The following is a 14,336-nucleotide window of genomic DNA, read 5'->3' as shown; positions in this document are numbered from 1 at the left end:
AAACGGATTTAAGTTTCCCTGCATTAAAGTCCCCGGCTACTAGGAGCGCCGCCTCCGGGTGAGCGTTTTCTTGGTTACAGCTCTTTCAATGCTGTCTTAGTGCCAGCCTCAGTCTGGTGGTATGTAAATAGCTACGAAAAATACAGATGAAAACTTTCTAGGTAGATAGTGTGGTCTACAGCTTATCATGAGCTACTCTACCTCAGGCGAGCAATGGTTGTCTGAATAATGATCATACTAAAGTCAAACTCAAAATAAGCCTCTATACAGGCTGGATTGAGTGTGCACAATAACAGTGAATAAAGCCAACAAACAAGATCATCCATAAGATGCCATTTATTCTCTCCTTAATAGACGGTTTACATGAACAACAGAGCAGAGAGAGCAATATCTTCAATTTGAATATATCCAAGTGGAGATGCAGTTGTGCGCAGACCAACACTTTTTTATTTTAATAGATTGCCATTCATAATAAACTAATCCAGTCCAATTCCATTTGACTCAAAATAATTTGTTAGGGGATAAAAACACCAGGCAAGAGGTCACGGTCCAACCAACACAGTCATTTTTACAATAACCTTGCAAGTAAGTGAGAGACACTTTGCGGTGCAATGTTATGAGTGGGGGTTACTGTGGTGGAAGGGGGCTGGCAGTGTTGGCACGCAAGATGCCTCTGAGGACCTTGTAGTTGGCCAGGGGCTGGTTGTCTTTAGGTGGGTAACATGGGCCACGGTCTGTGACGTAGGAGTAGGGGAAACGTAGGACCCACAGGCCATCAGGGGGCAGCACCAGCTCCGTCTGCTCTGGATGGAACACTGAACAGGGAGGAGAGCCCAGTTGGACCTAAGAAGAAAAAGGGGCAGTGTTTTACAGTCAACATTAATCAAGCATTACATCTCAATCAACAAAGGGACTATTTGCAACAACAAAAAATCTCCAGTCGACACAGCCTGTTACTACACTAACACAGCCTGTTACTCTATACTAACAACTCAAAATGAGTCCAGTTCTAACTGCATTGAGAGTTTAGCATAACTGGTGTTTGTCACCAGGAAAACATGAGAAGTGAGGAATTTACTTATAGATGAGGAAAACATGATAATAATTCACTTGTGACAAACACCAGTTGACAGGTAAATGAAGGCCAGGCAAGTGTACCTGTGGGTTAAGCGTTATCTCCAGGTGGGCGTCAGGTACAACAATGTAGAGACGCGCCAGCTGGGCATAGTGGTGCTTCAAGCCGCGCCCCTGGGCTGGAGAAGGGATGTACAGGGGCATGTCTGTGTTCAGGGCCCTGGTGGCCGGCTCTTTTGCCCCTCCTGGCCCCAGCACCTTCACCACTTTATCAGGCCCTGAGCTAAGGAAACGCCGGCCCCTACTGTCCTCGTACTCAAAGCCCACGAAGGCCCGGGCCACGTCATCTCGCCTGCGTCCCCTACCAAGGCCCCCTGCGCTCCCCCGCTTTCCCACTAGGGCTTTGTTGGGGGCTGGCCAGGAAGAGGGTCCCCCATCCAGGGTCTCATTTAGGCCCACTTCATCTTCGGAGCGGGAGCGAATCACTACGTCCCAGGGCAGGAGGAAGGAGGAGCCAGGCAGGAAGCCCGGCTGCTCCAGGCCAGTGTGGGGGTTGTAGGCCTTGGCGGGGCCCAGCTTGACCAGTGACCAGCTAGAGAACTTGGGCAGCAGGCCTTTGGGGCAGCCTGAGTGGAGCATGCCTGGGAGGTACTCCACGGTGGAGGCCTGGCGGTTTACCAGGCCGGGCCTCTTCTCCTGGCCCTCGCCTCCCCCTCCGTCTCCATAGGGCCCCAGGCTGTCAGTGGACTGACCCAGGCTGAGGGCCAGGCTGAGGCTGGTGCTCTCCCCAGGGGTGTGGGATGCTGGTATACTCTCCTTCAGCTTCTCCGCCTCTGATGGCTCTGACCCTGACGATAGGACTGGGGCTGCCACCTCAGGGGACCTGGGTGCTTCTTCGCAGGCCGGGGCTGGGTCTGGGGTGCTCGGCTGGAAAACAGGAAAGTCGATCCTCTCCAGCATTCCGCAGCATTTCTCTTCAAGCATCTACAGGGCAACAGGGTGAGATAAAGTGAAAAGACTAAGGTACAGTTGGGGGTTATGCTGGTACGTAAAATCGGCGACACTCCATTTAGTATGAATTGTTAGGTTTCGTATGGTATGTACTAATTTGGATGTCCATCGCTCATTTCTTATGATAGAAATAATTAATATTATATGTAAAAAAAATTGGGAAATGTACAATATGTGACGAATTTAAAAACATATGTTAGGAATTCTAGCTAGGTGGCTAACGGTAGCTAGCTGGCTAACGTTAGCTAGGCTAGGGTTAAGGGTTAGCCAACACGCTAAGTAGGTGTCAAGTAGTTGAAAAGTTGGTAATTAGCTAAAATGCTAGCGTTGTATAATGAGATTTGAACTCACAACCTTTGGTTTGCTAGACATTCGCGTTATATGTACACCCATGACCAACCACCTTACTTTCGTTTTTTCCTTAAGTAACCATCTGGCTCATATAACCATACCAAACGTAACATATCATACTAATTTGAGAGTCCCGGTCTTATATTTAGTATGTTACGTCTAGTCTATGAGACCAGGCTGTCTGCAGAGATCTGTTGGTGGATATAGTACTTTAGTATTTTAATCCAATCCCCATTACTGAAGCAGCAGCTACTCTTCCTGGGGTCCACACAAAACACAACATAATACAGAACAGTGATAGACAAGAACAGCTCAAGGACTGAACTACAAACAAAAGAATGGTTCTTATGACAGTTACACACATTGCTGACACGCAACAGTACATACACATACAGTGCATTCGGAAAGTATTCAGACCCCTTCACCGTTTCCACATTTTGTTACGCAATAGCCTTGTTCTAAAATGGATTATGTATATTTTTCCCCTCAATCTACACACAACACCCCATAATGACAAAGCAAAAACTGTTTGATTTTTTTGCAAATGTATTAAATATAAAAAACAGAAATACCTTATTTTCATGAGTATTCAGACCCTTTGCTATGAGACTCAAAATTGAGCTGAGGTGCATCATGTTTCCATTGATCATCCTTGAGATGTTTCTACAACTTGATTAGAGTCCACCGATGGTAAATTCAATTGTTTGGACAGGATTTGGAAAGGCACACACCTGTCTCCATATGTTCTTGGTCACCTTTTTCTCCGATTGCTCAGTTTGGCCGGACGGCCAGCTCTAGGAAGAGTCTGGGTGGTTCCAAACTTCTTGGACCTTCAATGCTGCAGAAATGTTTTGGTACCCTTCCCCAGATCTGCGCCTCGACACAATCCTGTCTACGGACAATTCCTTCGACCTCATGGCTTAGTTTTTGCTCTGACATGCACTGCCAACTGTGGGATCTTATAGACAGGTGTGTGCCTTTACAAATCATGTCCAATAAATTGAATTTAACACAGATGGACTCCAATCAAATTGTAAAAACATCAAGGATGATCAATGGAAATAGGATGCACCAAAGCTCAATTTCGAGTCTCATAGCAAAGGGTCTGAATACTTAAAAAAAACAACATGTAAATACATTTGCCGAAATTTCTAAAAACCTGTTTTCAGTATGTCATCATGGGGTATTGTGTGTAGATTGATGAGGGGGAAAAATAATTAATTTTAGAATAGGGCTGTAACAAAATGTGGAGTGACAATATAGTCCTCTAACATTGTCAGTAGCTTTCCATCTAAGATGTCAATACCAGGTGGTTTGTCATTACTGATGGACAACAATACTTTCCCCACACTATATTTACAGAATTCTAAATTACAATGCTTTCCTTTAATTATTACATTTTTTTATGCATGAATATGATGTCTCACAGTTTGTTGTTGGCATTTCACGCCTGAGTTTGCCCACTTTGGCAATTAAATAGTCATTAAAATAATTGCCAATATCAAAAGGTTTTGTGATGACTGAGCCTTCTGTTTCAATAAAATGTGGAGATGAATTAGTCTTTCTGTCCATAATTTAATGTACTCCAAAGCTTTTTTCCATCATACTTTATATTATTTGTCTTAGTTTTGTAGTTTCTTTTTGTTCAGTCACAATTTCTCAATTTACAGTGAGTTTGCCAATCAGATATGCAGCTAGACTTATTAGCCACTCCTTTTGCTTCCTCTCTCAACCATACAGTTTTCCAATTCCTCATCAATTCAAACAGTCAGTTTCTTAATAAGTCCAGGCTTATCAATAACGGGAAGAAACAATGTCATAAATGCATCAAGTGCAGCGTCTGGATGCTCCACGTTACACACACCAGACCAACTAATTTGTTCCATTTTTTTTCTTCCCCCACATAGGAATCACTACTAAATGTTTTATATGATCTCACACTATTTTAGGCCCAGCCTTTGGCTTTTCTGGAAATGGCCACTTTATTACGTTCACTAAATCCAATGGGTGTGGATACCGCTTTAGAAAGTTCTGCATAAAAAAATGATAGATACTAACTTGGTAGAAGTCATAGTTGGCAGCTTGTATGGCAAAGGGGTCCTCACGAGGGGCTTGCTTCCGGCCACAGTTACACGAGCCAGTGGAACGCCCCCTGCTGTTGTGGTTGAGGATGGGCGGGTTGTGGTCCATCTCTGGCTTCTCACCTGCAGATACAGTAGCATAGAAGACAGTTAGCCATAATAACAATATATTTCAAAATTGATATTCTGAGATACACCGATTTACAAACTAAGTTGATACCTGTTATGAGTTTTAAATATGGAAAATACTATACTTTCTAATTTTCTGTATGGTAGTGATTGAGGCTTTACCTGGCCGAGGCAGCAGGTGAAACTTGTGCACACAGTGTTGGTCCGTCAGACTGCGCTCTTCACATAGCTGATGCCCATTACTCCAGAACTTGTAGCAGTCCTCGTGCAACTGCAAGGCGTAGCGCTGAAAAGCTACGCCACGTGCATGCTGACTATAGACCCGAAGTGCTTGTGTCAGTTGGTTTTTGTGCACCGTGGTGGTATAGTTATGGGGAAGGTTGGACTGGTAGGTGCTATGTGCCAGCGGCAGGGCTTTCTGACAGCGGTTCTCAGAGAACTTGGCATCCGCGTCCAGGAAACCCTCCAACACTTTAAGCTGACTCTGCACTTCGACGGATAGCTCAGCACTTTCCTCATCTGTGTTGGCTATCATAACCTGATGCAGCCTGTAGGCCACTTGGGCCCACTTGGAGTACGTTGGAAGCTCAAAATGGGAAGGCTGTGGATTGCGACCGACGCTGTCGTCAAAGCCTTTCTTGGTCAACACCAGTTCGACATGCTGCCAAAGGAACTCCTTCAGACTACAGTCCACTAGTTGCCCCCCTGAGAGGCTGCTGCTTTCTACATTGAAGGATGGATGTCTAGCAGAGTGACGCATTTGTTGATAGCGCCTGGGTCCAGATACTGCGGTGTTGGTGTCATTTTCCCGCAGGGCGCAGTTGGAGCGCAGCTGCCCCAGCACGGCTGCTACTGGGTCCTCCTCTGGCCCTGGCACCACATACACAAACGCCTGGTTAGCAGGGACAGTGAACAAGCAATTACTGCTCTGGTTGGTGAGGACCCGACTTTTCCGGAAAATGCGATATACCTGGTCCTCCAATGCATGCTGTAGGCGTCTTCGTGGAGAGGGTTTCTTGGGCTTGTCAGCATTTCCCCCAGAAGGATCTGAACCAGTTCCACCACAGCTTCTCAGGGTTCCATTCATCTGGAATACAAATAGGAGGCGTGGGGGACAGGGGCGGCAGTTCACCTTCCATTCTTTGGATATGTTGGAATCCTTAATGGCAGCACGTAGTAGTGGCAGAGTTTTCTGACGAAGTGCATCCACCGCACGGAACAATCTGTCATAGGTGACATCAAAACAGCATGTAGGATGGACCAGTAGCAGGACATGGCACAAGGAAAAGAGATAGAGCAATGCTAAACAATGCTGTTTATCCGCCCCTTTCCACGATTCATGCGCCTCGGAGTGTCCGATGCCCGCACTCAAAGACTCACACGCCCGCAAAAGCTGTCTGTTGTCACAAACTGAAGTAAGCACCAGATACAATACGCGGTTTTCTTGGCTGTAGTACGCCTGAATCAAGCCTCCACTGTTCTGATTGTCGGTCTCATCCAGTCCGAAGAGATGATAGATGTGCTTGTCCGCGAGCGTGTTGATTAGAAACTCTTTTGGCGATCCGGGTTGCATCGCAGTCTTACCGATTATACCAAGTACACAGAGACCTTCGTCTTTATACAATGGATCCTCTATTACTTCTGATTCTAGGAGCAATCCCAAACTCATGGGCAACGCCATTTCTTCCGGACAAATCAGTATGGGGAAGATAAATATATGCGCACAAGGCCACTTTCCGTAAACACAAGTAAAATGTTCCGTGTAGAAACAAGGGACATTTCTGTGTCCCCTTTTAAAAATCCCGCAACCAAAACAGGTAAATGTATCGTCTTTTATGGATACCGAAATTGTGTCAAAAGGTTTTATAATAATACTTAAAACATGTCTAGGAATTCACAAATGTAATTGTATTCTTATAAGCATAATATTGGTAAAAATACAATCTTAAACAAAAACGTTAAAAATGTAATACATTTTATTTGGTTACAGTAGCAAATTAAAATATCATGCAATATAAGATTTTAGAAAAAAGTTACATAAACAAAGATCAAAACACAATATAGGGGCACAAACATATTGGGTCTCTAGTCAATGAGCAATTTCCAAACAAAGTCCCTCAGATACATTTACTTCCTCATAAAATGACAACTAACTGAACCCACATTAAAAACATGTGATGCATCTCACTCAGTTGAAGTAACTCGTCATAGATTGAGTTTCCTCAACATGTACAGAGTATCTCAACTACTGCCTTTTAAATCTCAGTATGTCTCACTTACCATCCTCCTTGATGTCACTGTTCCAAGAACCAGTGTCGGGATTGACCAATCCTATGTCTGATACAGAGGGGCAGTTAAGGCAAGTCCTCATCTATCATTCAATGAATTAACAGGACTGTTCTGTAAAAGCAGCTTTCACAGAAACTGCTTGCTTTCAGAATTGATGTTCATTTTAAAAGTGGTTCAAGACACAAGTGTTTCCTCTTTTCATCCTCAACCTCCCTAGCACTTAATAAACCATTCAGCAATGGAAAGCATTATGTAACCCATCCAGCAAAGGAAAGCAGTAACCCATTCAGCAGTGGAAAGCAGAATGCGCTAGTAAATGTGCATTGCGCCAATAGTTACATCCATAGCTTGCATACCATCCGCATACAACACTCACTTTTTTTTAAATCAGACCAGCTGCTTTTCACTGTTAAATTTCAACTCGTCTGGATCAACATCTGTGTATTTATCAACAAATGTCTCAGTTTTGATTATCAAAGCTTCCATTGCAATTCTTTGCCTTTGGAGACGGTCCTCGTGGTAAGGCACTCTGAGGGAATAACAAAAGTGGTGAAAAAGGGGACACACCTTTATGACCATACATTCATGCACATGGGTTCTGTAAAGTTGTGGTGCCCCGAGCGGAGTGAGTGACCTACCTGGAACTTGCGTTGCAGAGCCTGAGTCATGATGGGGGTGAGGCCAGTGCCTAACTCCATATTCTCCTTGTCAAACAGAGGAGTACCACCAGGACTCCTAAAGAGTAGAGAGAAAAAGTCAGACTGAGCTCTCACTTGATTATAGTCCTTTGACTTCCTATTTTCAGGTAACACAAGAACCCCAGAATAAAGCACTTGAGTGTTGAAACGCATTACCTATTGATTTGAACCCTCTTCAGCTGTGTACGCAAACTCATGGGATTTTTAGAAGGTGTTCTAGAGTGGGAAATAACATTTGATCATCTCCACAGTAAGACAACATAAATCCAATAAAGAAAACAAAATATTTCATAAGCTGTTCTTCAATTCTCGTCCAGGTGTGCAGGCTTTTGTTCCAGGCCTGATAAACACTGAAAAACATGATTCAAATTATTATCAGTATTGGCCTGGAACAAAATCCTGCACAACATGTGGTGGATCCCCAGGACCATGATGGAGAACACTGATAATCTCCTGGTCACAAAACAATGGCAGCAGATTAAGAAATAGGGGATAGGTTTACCTGCCAGCGCTAAGGCATTTGGGGAGCTTAGGGAGCAGTTGGCAGTGGGATCGTTTCAGACGGACATTCTGCAGATCTGCCACAGTGACCAGAGGGGTACGTATCTTCTCTGGAGTCCTCTGAAATAGAGACAGACCCATTGTCATACAATGGCCTTGTTGCACACGTTTATGCTGGAAATGCAAGAGAAGCAGGCACAATACTGCATGCTATGTGGGAGTGTTCTGTGGATCTTACATTTTAGACAGGTGGAAGCACTCATTACTTTGAGTAGGCTAAGGATATGCCTTGCTTACCTTTGATTTCACACTGCTGACAACGACCTTTCTCAGTTTAACAGTCTGTAAATCCTTGAGGGTCACAGCCACCAGTATGTCCTGCTTCTCCTTGGAGCTCTAAGTGACAGACAGAGGTCAGATCATAAGAGAGATGAGACTGAAATCGATCTATGACCACCAAATTAAAAAGAATGAACGGTGAGTTAAGTTCTTACCTGTTGAGCATTGGAGGCCACTCTTTTTTTAGGGATGTAGGGTTGCAGAAAAGTGGTAGATGGGGGAGGAGGTGGTGGTGGTGGAGGTGGTGGGGCTGGGACTGATGGTGTGAGAGCAGGGAGAGGGTCTACACTGGACCCACAGCCCAACGGAAGAGGGGGAGGAGTAGGGAACATTGGACGGACTAAACCACCAGCCACAGTCCCATGGCAGTGGCATGCAGTGTTACCCCTCTGCTGAAATAAGACAGGCTTTAGTGACGTAGTACTGCATGTGGCTGTTTGTCACATCATGATCACACCATAAGGTACATTCAGTTGAGTGTAATTGTTGTCGTCTCACCTGAAGAGCAGAATGCAAGGCATCCATCTCCCTCTGCAGCTCAGCCATTTGATTCTGGAGGGTCTCTAATTGTTTGGCATACCCCCGCCAGAAGAAAAATGTTTTCAAGAATCCAGCAAATGACTGCAATAGATAGATGGAAGTAGAAATTGGGTCAGTAGCAAGGTTTCCATCTAATGGCGAAGGTGCATAAAGACGGCAGCCCCCATGTACTCACCATAAATGCCTTGTTTGCTAAGTTCGCCGTACATTTCTTTACGTTACAATGACGTAATATCTGAATTCCTCCATCTTTATGCACCGTCGCCATTGGTAACAGATTTTCATGCGAATATTCTGAAATCTGCATAAATAAAATATGCGCATTTTCCCAGCAGTGGAGTTTCTCCACCAAACTGACTTAGTGCGGATAAAAATCAGTGAGTGATGACGCAGTGCCCACAAAATTTACTTTTCCGCTTAAGATTTCATGTACCGAATAAAAATCGAAAGTTCAATGTGTTTCCATTGCATTTTCAACTCTACAGATAGTTGCGTTAAATAGCAAATGTGCTTACTCTGGTCTTGGCACGTGCGCTCTAGCCAAGAGCTCGCAGATATAGTGCGGTTAGGCTGTGCGGGTATGATAAGATTATTATGGATAAGAGTAAGAAGATTTATATTTGTCAAACGGCAGTCAAGCATCGATCATCATGTCACCAGAATAGGATCCTCGATATTTATTGGAAAGGAGAATCAAGATCACTGTGCACTTTCACCACCCTGTGAAGTTAATCATAAATTATTTCATCTGTAGCCTAAAACTACATGGTTTCCCCAAATCATAGTGGGAGGATCACATACCATATCATCACGTGACTCCAAGTTTACTAACTTGTGATATGATGCGCATAAAAAACACTTCCGCCGCAATTTCTCACATAATTAATTTTACAAACACAAAAGATCCCACCATGTCGAACGAACAAATTATCTGTCGGCATATATACAATTTTACCGAAACTTCCTGTTTCCATCACAGCTGTTGTGATTTAAAAATGTTGTTTTTTTTAACACAGTATGACTTTACTCGCATAAAACCTGTGGATGGAAATGTGGTCACTGACATATAGAGTGAATCATATAGGCAAGTGTTTGGGAATGAAATCTAACATAACATTTCCCTCAACCAAAACAGCCCTGTTACAAACATAGCCATGCTGTAGAAACCTACCTGGCTCAGGCAGTTCCTCCAGATTTGGCATACCCTTCCAAATGCCAGCAGCAACCCTCTGACACCTAGCAAAAGAACTGGACTGGTTTGGGTGATTGGGTCACAATTTCCAAGTCTAAAGAAAATACACACAGAATAATAAGTGTTAAGAGAGTTGAGGAAAGGGTTGGCCTCCCTCCTGTGCATGATCATTCAGCCATCCATAGATTCATGTTGACATTGTAGGCAACAATAGAAGGACAACTGTCAGTAGGCTAGACTAATAAGGGTTGTCAGTCAACAACAACAATGTTGCAGTGATGACAGCCATAGATTGACTCACTGTGTGATTGCAGGTGTGATGATGGGCTTAGGTGTTTCTTGGAGCCTTTTACTCATAACAGCCCAGCGTCTGCTGCTGGCCCTCTTCTTCTTGCGTTGCAGGAAGGCTTTGCTTGGTCCCTAAAGGCACAGTGAAAAGAGTCAGATTCAGTTACATTTCAAAATATGTATGGGTTAATGGACAAGTTAGTTATTTACACACCAGACTTACATTCAAACTCACTCTCTCTCACACACACATTTTAATGTTTTGGCTGCAATGGTAATTGGGCAATATCCAATTTGACAAATTAGCCAGCCATGTTTTCTATTGGCAGCCCATAGCATAGGTCAGGTGTGTCAAACATATGGCCTGCGAGAGGGTCCAATCCAGCCCGCGGTTGGGTTGAGTAAAACATAAATAATAATTAAAGGGGGTGGGGGTTATAATAATAACTAAAGGGGAGGATTGAATATACCTTCAAATGACTAAAACCAAATCGAACTGTGTAAACTATAAATGATAAAATCACCAAAATGAAAGATAGACAGTCAGGGAGCATCGGAAGAGGACTTTTTTTTTTTTTGCAAATGTTGAGGGTGAGGAAAAATAACAAATTTTAGTTGAAAACCGAATGCGGCCCTCGGGCAAAATGAATTTAACACCCCTGGCCTATGTCCAATCATTTAATATCTTCATTGTCATTGCAGCTAGCTAAATGCCAATTAAAGTTACAAACAGGCTGGACTTCCTGTTTTTTCATACCTAGCTAGATACGGTCTACAAACTCTGTTTTAAAGAATGTATATAAACTGCCAACGCATAACGTTACTGCTTCAATAGCCAAGCGAATGCATGAACAAGATAGGTTTTGCCTACCAGCAACGCTTTTGCAAAACAGCCTGCTAGCTACCTAACACCGTCCGACCATAGACGTTAACACACATTTGTATTCGTGGCGCTAGCTTAGTCCAGCTTTCTCTGTTTTTTTAACCTATTCATGCAAGTTAGTGAAACTTATAACTGACGTTACATACCCATGATCCAGCCATAAAAACGTATTCAAACTAGCTAGATGATTAAAAACAAATATTTGTACAATCTTTTCTTTGCTCAAAAAGGATTTTCAAAATGTACTACTAGTCGCTTCAACAAATCAGGAAACGTATTACACACAGCTTGATGAAGACTTACGTGGATAGGCTACTGAATACGGAAGTAAATAGAATGACCAATCACAAATGATTACTATCCAGCCAAACGCAATGCCCGTTATTGTGTTACCTAGCAACAAAACCTAAACAAACCTGTGTAATTTCCTCTACATTTTGTGTGGTTAGTTCAGAGATATATTAGAAATGTTGTAGCTAACTCGCTAAGTGCCTTGGTTAGTTAACTTGAGTGGAAAAGTCGTTTTGTCATTTTCACCCTAACCAGGTAAGTTTCTGCCCTAACCTGTAACGTTAACTGCCTGCATATTTGTTACTAGCATTATCAGTGAATGAGAGTATGTGTGTTGTTAGCAGAGACCTAACGTCACAGTCAAGGGCAGAGATGGACATTAGGCTAGGGTCAAATCCTTTTTGTGGTAGCTAGCTATCTAGGGTGCTCTACCATATCTGATGTTTGTTTGAAAAAATCGACTAGCTACAGAAAGATGTTGATACCCTGAGAAAACAAATATTTGTGTTCCTGAAACAACTTAGCTAGTATTGAAGCATGATGTTAGCAAGCTAACGTTAGCTAACTAGCTAGGCTAGTAGTCCAATGCAGGTTTTTGAAAACACTGACTTTTTATTTTCAGGTTGTCAGGCTTCCTGTAATGGCTGGAACAACCTTTTGTGATGTGCCTGAGCTTTACAACATTCTTAATCAGTACACTCGCCTGTCCAGACTACCAGAGTTCAACTACCTCTGTTTGATTGGTAAGAGGTCAGTGGGGTCTGACTGTCATATTGGTTCAACACGATTTAAACAAATCCATTGTGTTGATAAACACAACTTATTTCTAAGATTCACTCTAACAATACGATCAAAGTTGCCTTTTATAAAAAGTGGAAAAATGGTTGTGCCGTTTCCGCAGATACTCGTGCTAAAGGACAGTACAATGCCAGCCATATCATCTCTGCCAGAAATACAAAATATGTATGAGTGTCAAATCAGTCATTAACACAGTACCAAATAGCTCATCCCACCTTAGGTTCAAAATACTCTGCTTCAATTATTTTGCCATTTAGAAATATAAGTTGCAATGTTCAATGGAGGCGGCAGGTATCCTAGTGGTTAGAGCATTGGGCCAGTAACCGAAAGATCCCTGGATCGAATCCGTGAGCTGACAAGGTAAAAATCTGTCATTCCCCACTGTTCCCCAGTAGGCCATCATTGTAAATAAGAATTTATTCTTAACTGACTTACTTGCCTAGTTAAATAAAGGTTCAATTTAATAAAATAAAAAATAGTTGAGATGTCATCTACAGGACTCTAAAGGCAAATTCATTATGCCTGAGTGTATGAGGAATATTGTGGTTGATGAATGAAAAATAATACTTTTTAATGTGTTTGACTAGTTTCAATGAAGCTCTGTGTGAGGCGGAAGTAAATTAATCTCAACTGTTTTTAATTGAATTGACAGCTTTGACAGCTTGTCAATTTTATTTTTCCTTTATTTAACTAGGCAAGTCAGTTAAGAACATATTCTTATTTTCAATGACGGCCTAGGAACAGTGGGTTAACTGCCTTGTTCAGGGGCAGAACAACAGATTTTTACCTCATCTTGCAACCTTTCGGGTTACTAGTCCAACGATCTAACTACTAGGCTAACTGCCACCCCAATGATTTACAATGATATTAAATCCATGATATCCCATCAGGGAGATAGTTGTGTGTGGGTGGGTGGGTGGGTGGGTGGGTGGGTGAGGCTATGGAATGCGCTGAGGCCCTGACAAAATCAAACCGCTATCCTGTCCAGATTCTGAAAGGAGGCTATCGGAGGTTCTCAGCTTTGAATCCTTTCTTTAGAACACAGAACATCCTTCACACAATAAAGGTAACACCTACATTGCTCCAAACATTTGCTTCATATTGCGAGAATCTGTTGAGAAATTGCTAAACATACTCAGGTGATAAGTCTTTCAAAATGGTGATTTGCATAGATTGTCCTGCTGTGTGTTTCATTCATGTGAATGTAGGAATTGGAGAGCTTGAGGCCTTATACAGTAGAGCTCTTGTCAGGTCAACTCTACTTAGGCGATTACAAGCAGGCTATCAATCCCCACGTCCTAAAAGACCTAAAACTGAGCGCACTTGTTAATGTCTCTGAAGACACTAGTCACGTGTGTGAGGACTCGTATTTACATGTCAAAGGAGCATGTCCTAAATAGTTGTTTCAATAAAATGTTTTTCTTTGAAATTAGGTTGGAAAAAGGAAACCACACCATCCTTCACATTAATGTGTCAGATTCAGTGGATGCTGATCTGTACTCCAGTTTTGAGAGGATATGTGTTTTCATTGGTAGGCTGCATGTATTTTCTTCCACTTTTTATACTGAACAAAAATATAAACGCAACATGCAACAATTTCAAAGATTTTGCTGAGTTACAGTTCATATAAGGAAATCAGTCAATTTAAATAAATTCATTAGGCCTTGATCTATGGATTTCACATGACTGGGCAGGGGCGCAGCCATGAGTGGGCCTGGGTGGGCATAGGCCCACCCACTTGGGAGCCTGGCCCACCCACTGGAGAGCCAGGCCCAGCCAATTAGAATGAGTTTTTCTTAAGGGCTTTATTACATACAGAAATACTCCTCAGTTTCATCAGCTGTCCCGGTGGCTGGTCCCAGAGGATCCTG

At 42.9% G+C, this 14,336-nt stretch overlaps 3 protein-coding genes across 7 annotated transcripts; 1 reads left to right on the top strand and 2 right to left on the bottom strand.

Moving 5' to 3' along the window:
• Window positions 1–320: 320 nt before the first annotated feature.
• On the bottom strand, window positions 321–6,418 carry LOC115154214 (protein SMG8). Its single transcript, XM_029700211.1, has 4 exons — window positions 4,809–6,418; window positions 4,495–4,640; window positions 1,159–2,058; window positions 321–843 (listed from the first exon to the last, which is right to left on the bottom strand). Exons 1-4 carry the CDS (start codon window positions 6,325–6,327, stop codon window positions 628–630), a joined length of 2,781 nt encoding a protein of 926 aa, XP_029556071.1. The 5' UTR covers window positions 6,328–6,418; the 3' UTR covers window positions 321–627.
• A 186-nt stretch (window positions 6,419–6,604) lies between these two features.
• Window positions 6,605–11,640, bottom strand: LOC115154215 (proline-rich protein 11). 5 transcript variants are annotated; one of them, XM_029700212.1, is made up of 10 exons: window positions 11,523–11,640; window positions 10,507–10,625; window positions 10,185–10,299; window positions 8,972–9,094; window positions 8,629–8,865; window positions 8,432–8,530; window positions 8,136–8,254; window positions 7,790–7,849; window positions 7,574–7,670; window positions 6,605–7,464 (listed from the first exon to the last, which is right to left on the bottom strand). In XM_029700212.1, exons 1-10 carry the CDS (start codon window positions 11,535–11,537, stop codon window positions 7,396–7,398), a joined length of 1,053 nt encoding a protein of 350 aa, XP_029556072.1. In that variant the 5' UTR covers window positions 11,538–11,640; the 3' UTR covers window positions 6,605–7,395. The 5 variants fall into 5 exon arrangements, with proteins under 5 accessions (XP_029556072.1, XP_029556073.1, XP_029556074.1 ...); XM_029700213.1 differs by having other exon boundaries at window positions 8,629–8,862; XM_029700214.1 differs by lacking the exon at window positions 11,523–11,640 and adding an exon at window positions 11,365–11,459.
• Window positions 11,641–11,694: 54 nt separating this feature from the next.
• On the top strand, window positions 11,695–13,948 carry LOC115154217 (serine/threonine/tyrosine-interacting-like protein 1). Its single transcript, XM_029700217.1, has 4 exons — window positions 11,695–11,922; window positions 12,290–12,410; window positions 12,569–12,630; window positions 13,674–13,948. The coding sequence occupies exons 2-4, from the start codon at window positions 12,308–12,310 to the stop codon at window positions 13,863–13,865; spliced, it is 357 nt and encodes a 118-aa protein (XP_029556077.1). The 5' UTR covers window positions 11,695–11,922; window positions 12,290–12,307; the 3' UTR covers window positions 13,866–13,948.
• Window positions 13,949–14,336: the final 388 nt, after the last annotated feature.

The sequence above is a fragment of the Salmo trutta genome, chromosome 19, assembly GCF_901001165.1.
Source record: "Salmo trutta chromosome 19, fSalTru1.1, whole genome shotgun sequence".
Classification (NCBI taxonomy): domain Eukaryota; kingdom Metazoa; phylum Chordata; class Actinopteri; order Salmoniformes; family Salmonidae; genus Salmo; species Salmo trutta.
The sequence above is the reverse complement of the archived record's forward strand: the minus strand, read 5'-3'. Positions and strand labels throughout refer to the sequence as shown.